The sequence below is a fragment of the Salvelinus alpinus genome, chromosome 14 (assembly GCF_045679555.1).
Source record: "Salvelinus alpinus chromosome 14, SLU_Salpinus.1, whole genome shotgun sequence".
Lineage (NCBI taxonomy): Eukaryota > Metazoa > Chordata > Actinopteri > Salmoniformes > Salmonidae > Salvelinus > Salvelinus alpinus.
The window spans coordinates 54,694,053-54,714,298 of record NC_092099.1 but is presented as its reverse complement, the minus strand read 5'-3'; the positions used below and the strand labels follow the sequence as shown (position 1 = coordinate 54,714,298).

At 43.8% G+C, this 20,246-nt stretch overlaps 1 protein-coding gene across 1 annotated transcript in view; it reads left to right on the top strand.

Moving 5' to 3' along the window:
* The window catches only part of slc49a4 (solute carrier family 49 member 4), a 78,906-nt gene that overhangs the window by 23,377 nt on the left and 35,283 nt on the right, over window positions 1-20,246 (top strand). The window contains exons 3-5 of the mRNA XM_071341864.1: window positions 3,553-3,836; window positions 6,888-7,017; window positions 13,140-13,248. Of these exons, the coding sequence (XP_071197965.1) occupies window positions 3,553-3,836; window positions 6,888-7,017; window positions 13,140-13,248 (523 nt within the window). The remainder of the gene's footprint in view (window positions 1-3,552; window positions 3,837-6,887; window positions 7,018-13,139; window positions 13,249-20,246) is intronic.

Genomic DNA, 20,246 nt, shown 5'->3' with positions numbered 1-20,246 from the left:
GGTAGGAAGAGGATGATTTAGGTGACCCAAAACAGCTTTGAGGGAACATTGCTCACCACCAGTGGTGGAAAAAGTATGCAGTTGTGATACTTGAGTAAAAGTATAGATGCCTTAATAGAAAGTTACTCAAGTAAAAGTAAAAGTCACCCAGTAAAATACAACTTGAGTAAAAGTATTTGGTTCTAAATATACTTAAGTATCAAATTCCTTATATTAAGCAAAGCAGACGGCACCATTTTCATGTTTAAAACATTTACGGATAGCCAGGGACAGACTCCAACACTCAGACATCATTTGCAAATTATGCATTTGTGTTTTGTGAGTTCCCAGATCAGAAGCAGTAGGGATAACCACGTGTTCTCTTGATAAGTGCATGAATTGGACCATTTTCCTGTCCTACTAAGCATTCAAAATGTAACGAGTACTTTTGGGTGTAAGGGATGTATGGAGTAAAAAGTACATTTATTTTCTTTAGGAATGTAGTGAAGTAAAAGTTTTCAATTTTTTTTATAGTAAAGTACAGATACCAAAAAAAACTACTAAAGTACTACTTTAAAGTATTTTTACTTGAGTACTTTACATTACTGCTCACCACCCTGCTGAGTTAAAGTTCTGAGACATGGGGTTTGTGTTATTGTCAACCTATACTGCTGCTGTGTATGTGTCTCACACATATACATACTGTATGTAATTTACATATCTCTTTCCAGAGTGTGGGTGCTAGGCTTGTGATTGTAATTTAGATGTAGGCTAGCGCGTTTAATCTTGAATCTTGTTCTGGAGGCAGCTCTGCAGAGTGGTCACTAGCTGGCATAGCCACGAAGTCATTTTTTACAATATAGCCAATTTTGACTTTGCAGCTGGCCTATCTAAGGGGAAATCACTCATGTCTGCCTCCAGGACAAGACTCATGACAATAAACGTCAACCTGTGATTTAGATACAATAAGCCCAATTGGCTACTGATCTGATTTGGAATAGCACTTTGTGGAGATGAGCAGGAGAGGAGCTGAGAGGGAGGGGAGGAGAGCAGCTGAGAGGAGAGGAGATAAACTTAGAGGAGAGGACTAGAGGAGAGAAGAGAAGCTGAGGAGTTCAAGGGCATTGCAGGCAGCGATCAAACGGAGAAGGATGGCTGTGCTGTAAGGGAGAAGGATGGCTGTGCTGTAAGGGAGAAGGATGGCTGTGCTGTAAGGGAGAAGGATGGCTGTGCTGTAAGGGAGAAGGATGGTTGCAGTTAGCTTGATTTAGGAACAGGAGGGATCCATTGACAGCATGTACTAGATGTTATTTTTAAAGGAGGGAGAACCATCGTTTCATGTTCGATTGGCATCTTTTTTAACCATATGCTCTGGAGGGTAAACGTTGTTCAGTTTGGAGCTCATATCTGAGAATCAAAGGGAGTGAGTTGTGAGATTGAAACACCTTCCTGTTGTCAGAGCTATTCTCTAGTCTAGTTCAGGGGAAAATACCCAAGGAGAATCTGTGAGTCAGTCAGAATATCTGAAAAGAGGCCAGGGCAGGAGACATTACACTGGTCACTGATTAAACAGAGGTCAGAGCAGAGCAACATTGATGATACCTCTCGAATCAAAGCAGGTTAAGGTAGCTGTTGGAAAGCCAATTAATCTTAATTTTTGCAATTATTTTCATATATTGAAAGCAGTAACTCCCTTCAATGTACTCTGAACATTTCATGACTCTAGGATCAAGAAAATATGTTAAAAATAGCCTGTGACGTTTCAAAATGGTATGTTATTGGCAAAATGTGGCAGTTTTTTTTTCTGTTTTGGAGATAAAAGGTTTTCATCAGACAGCGATGTTATGCTCTTCAGTTAGACAAATGTATACAAATACATAGAACACTGATGAAAAGCTCCCTCTCTCTTAGAGATCTCTTAATTTCTCATTGATTGGCCACACACACACTCACACACACACACATATACATACGCACAGCCATGACCCATTGTGCCAATGATACTGCCATGGCTTCTCTGATTGTGCCATCCTCTGACATGTTAGATTGGAGTGGGTATCCGGCAGTGGCAGTAGTATTACCTCTGTCACACTATGACAGGTTAAGAGACATGAGCATATTGTATATCTAACTGACTGACTTTCTTCCTCGCTGGGCTGGCTTGGTCTCAGAGCAATGAGATTCTCTCTGACAGGGTTCATCAATACACATTAAGTTAATCATCTCTCGTAGAACGACCGCTCTCCCTCCCGTCCTCCTCTCTTCCACTCCTCTTCTCCTCCTCCCTCCACTCTTCCACACCCCAGAATCATCAGGCATGAATTGATTAATCCTCCCTTTATCTGAGAATTTGATTAGCAGTCTCCTGTCTCCTCCATCTATCTGAAGACCTTTATATTATGTTGATTGCTTCAGTTGAGGCCGAGGTCACATTTCATATTAGGTCACATTTCATATTAGGCCACACAGTGATAAGGTCACACAGATGGTATTTAGAAGGTTTATCCCTTGAGACTGAATGATCTCGATCAGAATCGTTCAGATATCCATGCATCAAATCTAGTGTGTTAAATCAGATATCATGTCTAATGAAAATTATTATCAGTTAGATACAGTACTCGTAGTCTTGTACCGATCACCATTGATTGAGGATTTGGAATTCTTCAAGGGTCAGTTTTCAGGATGGGATGACATCAAGTATAGTGGATGGAACATAGATCTTTGGAACAGCGGGCACCATAAATAATTTCATAATTTTGATAATTCTGTTTGGCTTTATTAATGGAATGAGTGATCACAGCGCGAGAGGGAGAGAAAGAGTGGGAGAGAGACGGGGGAGGGGGGCGAGATGGAGAGCGAGTGGAGGAGGGAGAGAAATGGGAGGAAGGTGGAACGTGGAGGGAGAGGAGAGAGGGAGGGAGGGAGGGAGAGAGACCAATGAGAAGTGAGGGAGACTGTTTTAGTGTAGAAGACAGGGGGTTAAGAGTTGTTTGAGAAGATCTCAGGAGGAGGTAAGGGATAATGACACTTCCATCAATCTGCCTTGTCAGCATTGGCGGCTCTGTTATCTGCCATGAGCTGCTCTTGTTTGAGCTGTTTTGGTTTGCGCTGCTCTGGTTTGAACTGTCCAGGCAGACGGTGGCAGACTGTCTGAGAGTTGCTCGTTTTCCTCTATCTGTATCCACTTCTCTCTCTTTTTCTAAGCTCAATCCGTCTCACACTGCTGTGTGATCTCAGACAGGGCAGACTGAACCTTGTCTTTACAGAGCTGAGCTCACAGACAATTAATCAGCACAGCAGTGTTCTGTTCTCCCTGGCCACAGACCTCAGACACACTGGGCTGGCACAGGGGACAGAGTTACTGAACATTAAGGAGGAAATGTGGGACCACTTATTGTATGTTCATAAATCATCTAATGATGTTTTCTATCATTCTGAATGAAAAATATTGAGAGCTTATCACATGTGCAAGCCATGTACAATAACGTTTATCTGGTTCCACTGTTTGCCTTGTCTGTATGCATGATGTGACATTAATGTTTCATGTTTCTCCCTGTCCTCTCCTCTCTGCAGGTTAATACACGGTGGTCAGCTGTTGAATGGTTTGGCCGGACCAACAATAATGAGCGCTGGACCCCTCCTCTCCACCACATGGTTCGCTCCAGACCAAAGAGCCACGGCCACCGCTGTCGCCTCATTGGTCAGCTATCTGGGGGCGGCGTGCTCCTTCATCGTCGGCCCGCTGCTTGTGCCCGCCCCTAACGACACCACCCGTGTCATGGTGGCCCGAGCTGTTGTCTCGACAGACACCCAGATCAATCACATACGAGACAGGATTCAGCTGGTTTTGTATGCAGGTACAGATGTTATGTCTTATGTAGCTGTTATAAAGGGTTTATGAATGCGTACATAAGGGGGCGTGCAGTAAAGTGTTACCCAGATACACAAGACAGGATCCAACTGGTTGTGTATGCAGACAGCTACTGCCAAACAGAAAGAAATGCTGTCGCTACCTTGCATTCAAACCAAGGTGCATGAACACTGGCGCAATGTGCATACTGAAGATGGGAAGATATTCAGTACAATATCCTACAAAGAGTCGTATGTATGTATGTATGTAGGTAGGTACTGACAGCAGCACAGACAGTCAGTCAGTCGGTCATCATTACCCTTCAGGAATCAATAACACACCATCTCTGGTCTGGATCTTGTCTAGGGAGAGATTCAAAGTGATCTGACTCTCTCATCACACGAATACCAGTCTCAAACGTTTCAACAATGTACTATTCAGAACAGAACGGGCTGCCATAAAAAGATGGGGGCTTGGACTGGTCTGCTTAACTGATTCAGAAAATTAAAGCATTTAATGAAATAAAAATATATTATCCGCCCACAATGGTACATTGAAGCTATGGCTTTGTGTTAACCTAAGGGCGTATTCATATTACATTTAAAAGCACAAAACAGACACATTTTCTGAACCGAGCTCTTTAGAGGTCATAGGGAAATTAATTTAAAGTCAGAAAGCATTTAGAGGGAATTACATTCCTTGATGTTTTCCTTCTGCTTCTCTGAGGAGAATACATTCTACACCTCCATACACACACTACAGAAAAGCAGCAGCCAACCCTTGTGCCAAATGAAAAGGCTGATGTCTTTTTTGTGTTGAAAAAACTAATGTGAGCCATGTTGCTCTAGCCAGCCAGTAAAAATGCAGCTGCTGTCCAACCAATCTGCACATTATGACAAGAAAAAACATGATTCATGATTCTGGTGGTACTTTTTGGGAAATAGATTGTCTGAAAATGCTATAGCTTTTCCAAGAGAGATGTGTCCGATTCGGTTGCCCATGCCAAGCCATGCCAGGCCAGGCCCAGTGAAAAGGGTTGGGGGATTTAGTAGCTTGTTTGGAAGCCAGGGCCGTGAAGGCAGGCTAACAGAGAGAGTATCAGAGCCCTCTACATTGTCTGCCAGCTGGATAATCTAGTCCCAGGGACATCTCTCTGATAAACCGCTGCTCTCTTAATTGACTGCTCCGGACATCGTCAACACAGCAGGTCTGTATGTCCTCAGGTTCTGTGCTCTGCTGTCCTGTTCTGTTCCATCTAAACGTAGGGTGGAATCAGAGACATATACATGTACAGTTGAAGTCAGAAGTTTACATACACCTTAGTCAACCACATTTAAACTCAGATTTTCACAATTCCTGACATTTAATCCTAGTAGAAATTCCCTGTCTTAGATCAGTTAGGATCACAACTTTATTTTAAGAATGTGAAATGTCAGAATAATAGTTGAGAAGTATTTATTTCAGCTTTTATTTCTTTCATCACATTCCCAGTGGGTCAGAAGTTTACGTACACTCAATTAGTATTTGGTAGCATTGCCTTTAAATTGTTTAACTTGGGTCAAACATTTTGGGTAGCCTTCCACAAGCTTCCCACAATAAGTTGGGTGAATTTTGGCCCATTCCTTCTGACAGAATTGGTGTAACTGAGTCAGGTTTGTCGGCCTCCTTGCTCGCACACACTTTTTCAGTTCTCCACACAAATTTTCTATAGGATTAAGGTCAGGGCTTTGTGATGGCCACTCCAATACCTTGACTTTGTTGTCCTTAAGCCATTTTGCCACAACTTTGGAAGTTTGCTTGGGGCCATTTTCCATTTGGAATACCCATTTGCGACCAAGCTTTAACTTCCTGACTGATGTCTTGAGATGTTGCTTCAATAAATGCACATCATTTTCCTGCCTCATGATGCCATCTATTTTGTGAAGTGCACCAGTCCCTCCTGCAGCAAAGCACCCCCATGTTTGATGCTGCCACCCCCGTGCTTCACGGTTGGGATGGTGTTCTTCGGCTTGCAAGCTTCCCCCTTTTCCCTCCAAACATAATGATGGTCATTATGGCCAAACAGTTCTATTTTTGTTTCATCAGACCAGAGGACATTTCTCCAAAAAGTACGATCTTTGTCCCCATGTGCAGTTGCAAACCGTAGTCTGGCTTTTTTATGGGGGTTTTGGAGCAGTGGCTTCTTCCTTGCTGAGCGGCCTTTCAGGTTATGTTGATATATGACTCGTTTTACTGTGAATATAGACACTTTTGTACCCGTTTCCTCGAGCATCTTCACAAGGTCCTTTGCTGTTGTTCTGGGATTGATTTGCACTTTTCGCACCAAAGTACTTTCATCTCTAGGAGACAGAACGCGTCTCCTTCCTGAGCAGTATGACGGCTGCGTGGTCCCATGGTGTTTTTACTTGCCTACTATTGATTGTACAGATGAACGTGGTACCTTCAGGCATTTGGAAATTGCTCCCAAGGATGAACCAGACTTGTGGAGGTCTACAATTCTTTTTCTGAGGTCTTGACTGATTTCTTTTGATTTTCCCATGATGTCAAGCAAAGAGGCACTGAGTTTGAAGGTAAGCCTTGAAATACATCCACAGGTACACCTCCAATTGACTCAAATTATGTCAATTACCCTATCAGAAGCTTCTAAAGCCATGACATAATTTTCTGGAATTTTCCAAGCTGTTTAAGGGCACAGTCAACTTAGTGTATGTAAACTTCTGACCCACTGGAATTGTGGTACAGTGAATTATAAGTGAAATAATCTGTCTGTAAACAACTGTTGGAACAATTACTTGTCATGCACAAAGTAGATGTCCTAACCGTCTTGCCAAAACTATAGTTTGTTAACAAGAAATTTGTGGAGTGGTTGACATACGAGTTTTAATAACTCCAACCTCAGTGTATGTAGACTTCCGACGTCAACTGTAGCTCTGCGTGGAATGGGTTTGTTACTGACTCATTGACTGAGTTCAGGTCATTAGGAGGCTAATAATAACCCTTTTCTTTAACCTTAAGGTTAATAACCCACTGATTTTTCTTTCTCCCTCCTGCCATATAGAGTTTGGTATGGTGGCGGTGCTGTTTGCTGCGGTGCTGTTCTACTTCCCCTCCCGGCCCCCCATACCCCCCAGTGTAGCCGCTGCCAGCCAGAGACTCCGCTACAGCAGCAGCATCTGCAGACTACTCAGGTATGTGCTGTCTGCTCCTTTGACATCATCACACACCAACACTAAAAGCAGGAATTCATATTACTTTACTTTACTGACAGGCAATGCATCGTACAGCAATGTAGAACGCATATTGATGTTGTTTTACAAAACCACTCTGAATAGAGCAGCATGGTAAGAGCACATGTCATGAACCTGAATCAATGGAGTGATCTGCAATTAAGTTGTATGATGCCTTCAATCACATTTATTTATAAAGCCCTTTTTACATCAGCAGATGTCACAAAGTGCTATACAGAAACCCAGCCTAAAACCCCAAACAGCAAGCAATGCAGATGTAGAAGCACAGTGGCTATGAAAACTTCCCTAGAAAGGCAGGAACCTAGGACGAAACCTAGATAGGAACCAGGCTTTGAAGGGTGGTCAGTCCTCTTCTGGCTGTGCAGGGTGGAGATTATGTACATGGCCATTAAGGCCAGATTGTTCTTCAAGATGCCTTGAAATTATTTGGCCTTTATCACAATTGTCATGAAAGAGCCTGAGGTTGGTGTGTCCTCTTTGTTGCCTCTCAACAGGCCTTTTCCTGTTTTAACTTTGAGATGAGGAAGGAATTAATCGGTCGGTGTGAGTAGTGGTGATAGAGAATCTTAATGAAGGGGTCTTGTTGCTCTGCCGCTTGCCATCTGTTTGGGCCGCTAGTTAATGTGCATCAAAGACACATCATCTCTCCCCCTAGATTAATTACACTGCCTTAAGGTGCCCCTGGCATTCCCCTGGCATTCCCCTGGCATTCCCCAGGCATTCCCCAGGCATTCCACTGGCCATTCTTAATAAATAGATCAGAATCGTCATCTCCTCATCCATACACAGCCAGGGTCTTCTGGAGTCCATGGTCCTGTAACATACTGTACTCATACAGCCAGGGTCCTCTGGAGTCTGGGGTCCTGTAACATACTGTACTCATACAGCCAGGGTCCTCTGGAGTCCATGGTCCTGTAACATACTGTACTCATACAGCCATGGTCCTCTGGAGTCCATGGTCCTGTAACATACTGTACTCATACAGCCAGGGTCCTCTGGAGTCCATGGTCCTGTAACATACTGTACTCATACAGCCAGGGTCCTCTGGAGTCCATGGTCCTGTAACATACTGTACTCATACAGCCAGGGTCCTCTGGAGTCCATGGTCCTGTAACATACTGTACTCATACAGCCAGGGTCTTCTGGAGTCTGGGGTCCTGTAACATACTGTACTCATACAGCCATGGTCCTCTGGAGTCCATGGTCCTGTAACACACTATACTCATACAGCCATGGTCCTCTGGAGTCTGGGGTCCTGTACTCATACAGCCATGGTCCTCGGGAGTCCATGGTCCTGTAACATACTGTACTCATACAGCCAGGGTCCTCTGGAGTCTGGGGTCCTGTAACATACTGTACTCATACAGCCATGGTCTTCTGGAGTCTGGGGTCCTGTAACATACTGTACTCATACAGCCAGGGTCCTCTGGAGTCCATGGTCCTGTAACACACTGTACTCATACAGCCAGGGTCCTCTGGAGTCTGGGGTCCTGTACTCATACAGCCATGGTCCTCTGGAGTCTGGGGTCCTGTAACACACTGTACTCATACAGCCAGGGTCTTCTGGAGTCCATGGTCCTGTAACATACTGTACTCATACAGCCAGGGTTCTCTGGAGTCTGGGGTCCTGTACTCATACAGCCATGGTCCTGTGGAGTCTGGGGTACTCATACAGCCATGGTCCTCTGGAGTCCATGGTCCTGTAACATACTGTACTCATACAGCCAGGGTCTTCTGGAGTCCATGGTCCTGTAACATACTGTACTCATACAGCCAGGGTCCTCTGGAGTCTGGGGTCCTGTAACATACTGTACTCATACAGCCATGGTCCTCTGGAGTCTGGGGTCCTGTAACATACTGTACTCATACAGCCAGGGTCCTCTGGGGTCATGTAACATACTCATACAGCATTCAGAATGCACTGTCCTCCTAGCCTTGCATCACACACACTGAGAGCTGGGGGAAATGGTGCTGTTTTTGGATGGGAGCTAGAGCACTCATTGCCATCCGCGGATTCTGTTCCTGTGGTGTGTATCCTGTCTGGTTGTGGTGGAATGGAATGGGCCGAGGAATGATGGCCTGTGGGTTGTGGGACTGGGATGAAGCGCTGGGCCGTGGACAGCCAGTGAGAAAGCGGGTTGGCTGCTTGGCTCTCTGTAACTCCCTACAGTCAGCCCCTCCAGCCAGGCAGATCTCTCTTTCTCTCTCTTGCTCTCCCTCTCTCTCTTTCTGTCTCTAGTTCTTACTGACTCTCACCGATGATAAACAATAACAAACTAAGCTGCTAAGCACAGAGCTTCAAGAGAGGTCATAAACCCAGTGTACACACTGTCTGACACACACACACACACACACACACACACACACACACACTTTGTCTGGACTGTCCCATTGGGACTGTAATGCGATCTGGAGTCCCACTGATAAGCAGCCTTCCAGCTGCCAGTCTGAACTGTATCACACTCAAGCAGCATCAATGGCTGTCTGGCTGCTGGGAGTTCTACTGTACAGAAGGATTGTGGACAGAAGGAAGGGAAAAATTGGGCCCTGAATATCTAAGTTCCACTCGTCAAAGAAAGATGGACCTGGGTTAGCAGCAACATTCTGTTTTCTAAAGTTTGCTAGGTTTTCTAAGCCAGTATCCTAAGCCACCATTTGTGCCCCTTCCTTCCATTTTGTTGCTGTGCCAGACAGAGAGAGTTTGAACCGTAGTAAATGACAAGTTCGCCCAGCCGTTCCCTTCCGCTGCAGAGCCTAATCAGAACACAGGTCTGGTCAAAAGTAGTGCACTATATAGGGAATAGGGTGCCATTTGGGACGTTATCCAGCTCTCCACACATTTAGAAAGGTTATCAGTACTACGTGACCACTGCTCTGAGAATAGTAATGATGTTAGCTAGCAGCATTGATGAAGGTCCCATTATTACAATAACAGTCATTTTGCCTGGGAACGTTTTCTCCTGCTCATTCTGATGCATTGAACTCCAGCCAAGACCTGTCAAGGACAAATGGCACTTAGCTGATGATGCCGCTGGCTTCATGGCTCCCTGGAATATTTCACCCTCCACAGGCCGGCCCTGTGCTGTGCTTACTTAGTCTGTGTCCCAAATAGCACCCTATTACATGTATTAAAACTTTTGACCAGAGCCCTATGGGCTATAAAGTGCACTACATGGGGCATAGGGTGCCATTTGGGACAGCCTTTCTATACAGTGATCTAACTAAGCTGTGGGATGGGAAAAGGTGCTGTTATTGATTCCTGCCATCACAGCAGAGATAGAGAGAGCGTTCCATCAACACACTTTTACGAGTCCGTCTCTCTCGACTCTCAACTCCTCCAAGGCCAGGTAGTCGAGTACCACAGGACAGGGTACTGGGTGGAAAACATCATGGAAAACTCCCTCCAGCCAATGCTTACACCAATCCAATTCTTTTAAATCCATGATCGGTCCGTTTTCACAAAGTAGGAGTGCTGATCTGTTGATCAGTGTTGATCAGCTCAACCTCATTGATTATAATGAATGAACAGGGGTACTTGATCCTCAGCATTCCTACTCTTGATACGTACAGCCCCTAGTCGACTTCCCTGTCCGTCTCTCTCCTTAGAGTTAGTTTATGCCTGTTCCGTCTCAGCACGGACTAATAGCTAATCAAGTGAGAGGAGTAAGAGTGCCAGCCCTTCATGGTTTATGAGCATTTCTACAAATGTCTCTCTAATCATCAGGCCAGTGCATCCAGGAGTCTGTGTGTGTGTGTGTGTGTCTGAACACAGAGCGGAGACTCTCGCTAACAGAGGAGCCCCCCATTCCCCAGTCTCACCTAGCTGCTAACACTGTCTGTCTGGCACCACTCCAATCACTCTATGACCAATTACAATCAACCATAAGACCCTGTCCCCACTGCGTCTCCGCGCCGCTGATTTAATTTGGGAACTATCACTTCACCCGCCTAACAGCACCATTAAATCACCAGGCGTCTAGGCTGACAGTGACAGCAGCCGTCATGGAAGGGGAAATCTGTCTCTCTGAGGAGGATTGTTTTTGTTTCCCTAACGTCCGTTCACTACGGACAGCAGCCGTTTACTCATGCATTTGTTTGTTTCCATTGATATGCCAGCGGCGTCCCGTGTGTATGGTGGAGGGGCATCTGGTGAATTCTTAAGGCCTTCCTCATCCTCAGGGGGAGATCAAAAACAACCCTGAGGAAAATAACCACCCTCTCTGTGGTTTGTCAGTGTTTACAAAGACTGACAGAACTGGCCAAAGTCCCATTGATATGACCAACCCCTTACAACAGTTTATATTAAAGACCCTCAGTCTCTTATGTCTCTCCTCTCAGGCTGTTAGCCAGTGAAAGAGCACACAAGATTAGGTTCTGTTTCCGTAACGTAGGTATCTCACTTAGTTGGCCCTGGTCCTAACCGATACACTCTCATCATTTCTGACTGCATAGCATCCAGCCATAATGTTCTCACAACCATGAATTACAGCAGGTGGTAAATGTGTCCGTTGTAGACTCAGAGAGGAAGCAGGGCCGGGGAATTGATTCAGATGCGATTGGCGTAATCCACTCAATTAGCAGAAAGCCATAATCTTCCTTCCAGGGATCTTTGAGTCACAGAACAATCAGAGGAAATCATTGTCTCAGATCAACATCTCAGATGAAATGACTTTGTTTGACATGCTACTATTTCCAAACCCATTTGTACAAGTAAATCCGTGATTAAGTAGGTGTCTGTGTGTCTGTGTGTCTGTGTGTCTGTGTATGTGGTTGGTGTCACCACATGAAAGGATCCCGGTTCTCCATTTGTCGATTCCATTTCTTAGCTGCTCTCCCCCGTATTCAAACCTCATCTTGGAGCTAGTATTGCCAGCCTGTCAAGCAGCTCTTCTCATCTCTTCCTGGTTCATGGCCAGGTGTTTATCTCTCTGTCACCACATTGTGATGTGGGATAGATCGTGCCTGACAGTCAGAGATGCTGTGTGGTGCTAGCTGACAGGATAGGAAAGCAAGAGGCTGTCTGGTGGCACGTCTCAACACATTATCAACCAGAGAGAAGGAAGGGGACGGATGGGGCTTTGCTCTGTATTGTCTCAGACACAGACATATGTATTCCTGTCATGCACACGGGTTATAGATCGTTTTTCTTTCCCCAGAGATTACCCTTCATTCATCACCAAATGTAAAAGTTTTGAGTTAAACGTTTAGTTTGTCATGATGACTCATAATGGAATTAAATGGGACTTTGCTAGCTTGTGATAGTGTAGGACTTTACTAGGCAGTGATACTGTAGGACTTTACTAGGCAGTGATACTGTAGGACTTTACTAGGTTGTGATACTGTAAGACTTTACTAGGCAGTGATACTGTAGGACTTTACTAGGTTGTGATACTGTAGGACTTTACTAGGTTGTGATACTGTAGGACTTTACTAGGTTGTGATAATGTAGGACTTTACTAGGCAGTGATACTGTAGGACTTTCCTAGGTTGTGATACTGTAGGACTTATCTAGGCAGTGATACTGTAGGACTTCTCTAGGCAGTGATACTGTATGACTTTACTAGGCAGTGATACTGTAGGACTTCTCTAGGCAGTGATACTGTGTGACCTTACTAGGCAGTGATACTGTAGGACTTCTCTAGGCAGTGATACTGTATGACTTTACTAGGCAGTGATACTGTAGGACTTCTCTAGGCAGTGATACTGTAGGACTTCTCTAGGCAGTGATACTGTGTGACTTTACTAGGCAGTGATACTGTAGGACTTCTCTAGGCAGTGATACTGTAGGACTTCTCTAGGCAGTGATACTGTAGGACTTCTCTAGGCAGTGATACTGTAGGACTTCTCTAGGCAGTGATACTGTGTGACTTTACTAGGCAGTGATACTGCAGGACTTCTCTAGGCAGTGATACTGTAGGACTTCTCTAGGCAGTGATACTGTAGGACTTCTCTAGGCAGTGATACTGTAGGACTTCTCTAGGCAGTGATACTGTAGGACTTCTCTAGGCAGTGGACTTGCTGCTAAAACGCCTTTGTTTCTCTCTCTCTCTCTTGCCCTCCAGTAATTTCCGGTTCCTGATGATAGCGTTGGCCTACGCGGTGCCTACAGGAGTGGTGGCAGGCTGGTCAGGAGTTCTGGACATGATCCTCACCCCTGCCAGAGTCAGCCAGGTGAGGAACACACACCTGACCCAACACCCACAACATGTCTGCTGGGTTTAGAACATACCAAAGATACAGATTGTCTTCAAAGTTGAGAAGTGTTTTCTGAACTAGCGTATCATTACTCACTTTATTCACTCTGAATGTACTACAGTAATAGCAGTTCTGGAAGACAATTTAGACATTTTCAAACTGATCACTTCTTAAGGTAATTTATTACATTAGAGCATTTACAGCATTTTCTGCCAATTTCATACAAATGACCCGCGCTGGTACGCACCCACAATGAAAAAGGCGTGTTTCAATAGCTATCTGAACTCTGTGTTGGTGCTCACCTTCTGAAGCACTGAAACAGGCCCGCCAGCCTGCCTGAAAACCTCCCCTTATTCTAACTGGGCCTGTGATATGGCTAATTGTCTGAGGCAAACACACAGAGTTTGATTTCCCTGGCTGAAATTAATGTTTACTTTTGAAATGGCACCCTATTCCCCACATATTGCACTACTTTTGACCAGAACCCTGTGGGAGTAGGGTACCATTTGGGATGCAGAATGTCATTTCACAGGCTAAAATGGATGTTGACTCATAATTAACCCCCAGTGGACAGAGCCACAGCAACACAATGTAAAATCTTCTTCACAAAGTCGACTTTACTTTCCCATCCTGGACTCATTAAAAATAAGCAGGCCCTTGTGAATAATACTTTGAAATAAAAAATGATCCTCTACATGGGGCTTGTTTGGTTGGGCCGTCTTCCTCTTTTTTCTGTCCACTTCCTCTCTCCAAGTGGTTTCACCTTTTAAGGGTCTAATCAAACATACATGGAATCGACAGAACTTTATTTGCATGCGGGAAAATGTGGAGCACGTCAAGATAGCCAGGCACTTAACACTTGAGATTCTTATCTTAATGAGACCGGCATTGTCTCAGACCCTTCAACCATCCTGGATTAGCATCAGAGATTTCAGGATGAGAGAGAAAGTGAGAAGAGGAGATGTTGGGATGCAGACCAGAGCACCCTCTACTTCCAACAAGATAGTAGTGGCTCAAAGGAGACAAAAGAGTCTTCTTTTCAAGGTTATCATCAGCCAGGTTCTTGAGAAAAAATGACAGAGCTGTGGGATCACACACACACACACACACACACACACACACACACACACACACACACACACACACACACACACACACACACACACACACACACACACACACACACACACACACACACACACACACACACACACACACACAGCCTTGTTGTATTCACCTCACTATCTTTCCTTTCTGTCAGAACCTCAATTCTTTATACTCTTTATGTCTAATGGTTTCATTTGTCGTGGAAAGGAAATCATTAGGAACTATTCTCACTTATCTCCCTATCTAAAGATGGTGTCACAAAGATGCATAGCTGAACTCTGAACAGTTTCCCCAGGCTCAAAACGTATAAACATACTGAGTCATTAAAATGCATCATAATGAGAGCATTCACTCCTCAGAAGCTGAAGGAGTGTTAGTTTGACTTGAACAGCCATCACTAGCCTTGCACCTTGAGACTAATGTCCCATGTATGTAGAGTCATTATAAAACGAGTTGTTTGCATCCTGGATGCTAATTGGTTGATTTGAGGGACAACAACTTCCATAAAATACCATGACGTATTCATCTCCCTCTGAAAAAGATTGTCTACACAATATTTTTCCATGCTGCTATTTGGTTTGCAACAGTTGGCGGTTATAAACCTACCAGTCTGCCTCTACGACCTGTGCAACAATGTATCATTTTACAAATGCGATCTCTCCTGTGCCAGCTAGCCCAAGTATCAACGAGAAACTAATAATTCACCATGGAAACTGTAAACACTCAGAATTCCATTAATTCATTTACCAGCTTATGTAGGCCTATTGGATATTATTAAATCATTAATTATTGAACTTGTTGTCTCTCATAATCATTGAATCTCAGCTAGCTACATGCCACTGATTTGTGTTACATAGCAACATTGAATCTCAGCTAGCTACATGCCACTGATTTGTGTTACATAGCAACATTGAATCTCAGCTAGCTACATGCCACTGATTTGTGTTACATAGCAACATTGAATCTCAGCTAGCTACATGCCACTGATTTGTGTTACATAGCAACATTGAATCTCAGCTAGCTACATGCCACTGATTTGTGTTACATAGCAACATTGAATCTCAGCTAGCTACATGCCACTGATTTGTTTTACATAGCAACATTGAATCTCAGCTAGCTACATGCCACTGATTTGTGTTACATAGCAACATTGAATCTCAGCTAGCTACATGCCACTGATTTGTTTTACATAGCAACATTGAATCTCAGCTAGCTACATGCCACTGATTTGTGTTACATAGCAACATTGAATCTCAGCTAGCTACATGCCACTGATTTGTTTTACATAGCAACATTGAATCTCAGCTAGCTACATGCCACTGATTTGTTTTACATAGCAACATTGAATCTCAGCTAGCTACATGCCACTGATTTGTTTTACATAGCAACATTGAATCTCAGCTAGCTACATGCCACTGATTTGTGTTACATAGCAACATTGAATCTCAGCTAGCTACATGCCACTGATTTGTGTTACATAGCAACATTGAATGCATAGAACGATTAGAATGAACGACTGGGTCAAGACATGAGAATATCGAACGATCAGCCCGCTTGGGTAGCAACTTCAGAATGCAAAAGGTATCCGATGCGGGCCTGTATGCAAGGAAAATAATGGCTGTGAGTGGCAATCGGTGTGAGAGCTCACTCAATAGTTATTGGCAGAAAGCACTGGAGTGCCATTTTAGCTGCCAACGATGTGAGTGGGATTCTCTGCCAAAGAAGAGGCAATTACTATTAACATCACCAACAAGCTTGGTTAGCTCGGACTCGCTCACCATAATAGTTGTTACCTATGTATGCCTATTGGATTTTTTTTTAAATCATTCATTATTGAACTTGTCTCTTATCATTGAATCTCAGCTAGCTAGCTACATGCCACTGATTTGTTTAGCATACCAACATCGAATTAATAGAACAATTAGAATGAACGACTGGGTCAAAACATAAGAAAATAACTAAAGTGACCAGCCCACTTGGGTAGCAACTTCAGAATGCAGTAGTAGGTATATTCGGATGAGCTATGTGGAGAATAAAGTATATACATACACATAAACAGCAGTATAGAAACAGAATATAAGGTGACCAGTGTTCAATTAAGCAATAATGCCTGAGAACTCGGGAATTATCGTGTGACAACTCCCTCCAAGGGCTGTATCCTGGCCCGAGGTGGGAACCGCCCTTATCGGGAGTTATCAAATTATAATTCCTTGGTATTTACAGTCGTGGCCAAAAGTTTTGAGAATGACACAAATATTAATTTTCACAAAGTCTGCTGCCTCAGTTTGTATGATGGCAATTTGCATATACTCCAGAATGTTATGAAGAGTGATCAGATGAATTGCAATTAATTGAAAAGTTCCTCTTTGCCATGCAAATGAACTGAATCCCCCAAAAACATTTCCACTGCATTTCAGCCCTGCCACAAAAGGACCAGCTGACATCATGTCAATGATTCTCTCGTTAACTTCTTATGGCTGCAATGACAACAGCCAGTGAAAGTGCAGGGCGCCAAATTCAAACAACAGAAATCTCATAATTAAAATTCCTCAGACATACAGGTGTCTTATATCATTTTAAAGGTAATCTTGTTGTTAATCCCACCAAAGTGTCCGATTTCAAATATGCTTTTCAGCGAAAGCACTACAAACGATTATGTTAGGTCACCACCAAACCACAATAAGCACAGCCATTTTTCCAGCGAAAGATAGCTTTCACAAAAAGCAGAAATAGAGATAAAATTAATCACTAACCTTTGATTATCTTCATCAGATGACACTCATAGGACTTCATGTTACACAATACATGCATGTTTTGTTTGATAAAGTTCATATTTATATAAAAAAATCTGAGTTTACATTGGCGCGTTACATTCACTAGTTCCAAAAACATCAAGTGATTTTGCATAGCCACGTCGTTTCAACAGAAATACTCATCATAAATGTAGATGATAATACAAGTTATACACATGGAATTATAGATATACCTCTCCTTAATGCAACCGCTGTGTCAGATTTCAAAAAGACTTTACGGAAAAAACAAACCATGCAATAATCTGAGACGGCGCTCAGAACAATAGCCAAATTAGCCGCCATGTTGGAGTCAACAGAAATACGAAATTACATCATAAATATTCCCTTACCTTTGATTATCTTCATCAGAATGCAGTGCCAGGAATCCTAGTTCCACAATAAATCGTTGTTTTGTTCGATAATGTCCATTACTTATGTCCAATTAGCAAATTTTGCTAGCATGTGTAGTACACGTGTCCAAACGCTCGCGCAGATGCAGGCAAACATCGGACGAAAACTTCAAAAAGTTATAATACAAGTCGAATAAACTGGTCAAATGGTAGAGAATCAATCTTCAGGATGTTGTTATCATCTATATCCAATAACGTTCCTACCGGAGCATTCTTTTCAGTCTCTATCAGTAATGGAACGCATGGCGATATCATGAGGAAAGTGCGTGACCAAGAACTGGCACTCTACCAGACCACTGATTCAAACACCTCCCATCCGGTCCCACAACACAGCATAAGCTTCATTCCACGTTCTACTGACTGTTGACATCTAGTGGAAGGCGTAGGAAGTGCAAACAGATCCATATATTACAGGGAATTGAATAGGCGATGACTTTAACATCGACGACTCTCAGAATTCTCACTTCCTGTTTGGATTTTTTCTCAGTGTTTTCTATCCAATACTACTAATAATATGCATATATTAGTAACTGGGACTGAGGAGCAGGCCGTTTACTCTGGGCACCTTTCATCCAAGCTACTCAATACTGCCCCTGCAGCCATAAGAAGTTAACACAGGTGTGAGTGTTGACGAGGACAAGGCTGGAGATCACTCTGTCATGCTGATTCAAATCAAATCAAGTTTATTTTATATAGCCCTTCGTACATCAGCTAATATCTCGAAGTGCTGTACAGACACCCAGCCTAAAACCCCAAACAGCAAGCAATGCAGGTGTAGAAGCATGATTGAGTTCGAATAACAGACTGGAAGCTTCAAAAGGAGGGTGGTGCTTGGAATCATTGTTCTTCCTCTGTCAACCATGGTTACCTGCAAAGAAACATGTGCCGTCATCATTGCTTTGCACAAAAAGGACTTAACAGGCAAGGATATTGCTGCCAGTAAGATTTTAAGTAAGTAAGACTTTTGGAGGATGGCCTGGTGTCAAGAAGGGCAGCAAAGAAGCCACTTCTCTCCAGGAAAAACATCAGGGACAGACTGATATTCTGCAAAAGGTACAGGGACTGGACTGCTGAGGACTGGGGTAAAGTAATTTTCTCTGATGAATCCCCTTTGCGATTGTTTGGGACATCTGGAAAAAAGCTTGTCCGGAGAAGACAAGGTGAGGGATACCATCAGTCCTGTGTCATGCCAAGAGTAAAGCATCCTGAGACCATACATGTGTGGGGTTGCTTCTCAGCCAAGGGAGTGGGCTCACTCACAATCTTGCCTAAGAACACAGCCATGAATAAAGAATGGTACCAACACATCCTCCGAGAGCAACTTCTCCCAACCATCCAGGAACAGTTTGGTGACGAACAATGCCTTTTCCAGCATGATGGAGCACCTTGCCATAAGGCAAAAGTGATAACTAAGTGGCTCGGGGAACAAAACATCGATATTTTGGGTCCATGGCCAGGAAACTCCCCAGACCTTAATCCCATTGAGAACTTGTGGTCAATCCTCAAGAGGCAGGTAGACAAACAAAAACCCACAAATTCTGACCAACTCCAAGCATTGACTATGCAAGAATGGGCTGCCATCAGTCAGGATGTGGCCCAGAAGTTAATTGACAGCATGCCAGGGTGGATTGCAGAGGTCTTGAAAAAGAAGGGTCAACACTGCAAATATTGACTCTTTGCATCAACTTCATTTAATTGTCAATAAAAGCCGTTGACACTTATGAAATGCTTGTAATTATACTTCAGTATTCCATAGTAACATCTGACAAAAATATCTAAAGACACTGAGGCAGCAGACTTTGTGAAAGTGTATATTTGTGTCATTCTCAAAACTTTTGGCCACGACTGTATACACTTCTCCACATAGTTGTACATACCATTTTCCTTCCAAATGATATATGGTCTATATACAGCACGTATTTATATTCTGGATTCTGACACAGGCTCACTCTAATACAGGGGTGGGCAAACCTTTTCGCTCGAGGGCCACATCGGAATTTTGAAATTCAACAGAGGGCCGCATTTTTTGGGGGGACCAATTGTTTGTTCAAATCAATTTGCAGGAGCTGCACGAGTGGTGCAGCGATCTAAGGCACTTGAAGCGTCACTACAGACCCGGGTTCGATCCCAGGTTGTGTCACAGCTGGCCGTGACTGGGAGACCCATGAGGCGGCGCACAATTGGCCCAGCGTCGTCCGGGTTAGGAGAGGGTTTGGCAAGCCGAGATTTCCTTGTCCCGCGCTCTAGCGACTCCTGTGCGGGCCGGGCGCATGCATGCGAACACGGTCGCCAGGTGTACGGTGTTCCCTCCGACACATTGGTGCAGCTGGCTTCTGGGTTAAGCGGGCATTGTGTCAAGAAGCAGTGCAGCTTGGCTGGGTCATGTTTCAGACTTTAAGGATTTAAGGTGTTATGTTAGCTGTTGATTTCAAAGTTTCAAACATCATACACTACTGTAACTTTCTATACAGCTTGGGAGCTGCAAACCTCATACACTACGGTAACTTTCGATACGCTACAACCTGCAAGGTGCACGTCAGTCTTGGAACCAACGAACCATGACCTTATTCTGATAAGACGCTATCAGGAGATTCATTGAAAAGAATACAGTCAGGGTAGATATGAGGTGTGAAATGATAGCTCTATAGCTGTGACTGTCTGACAC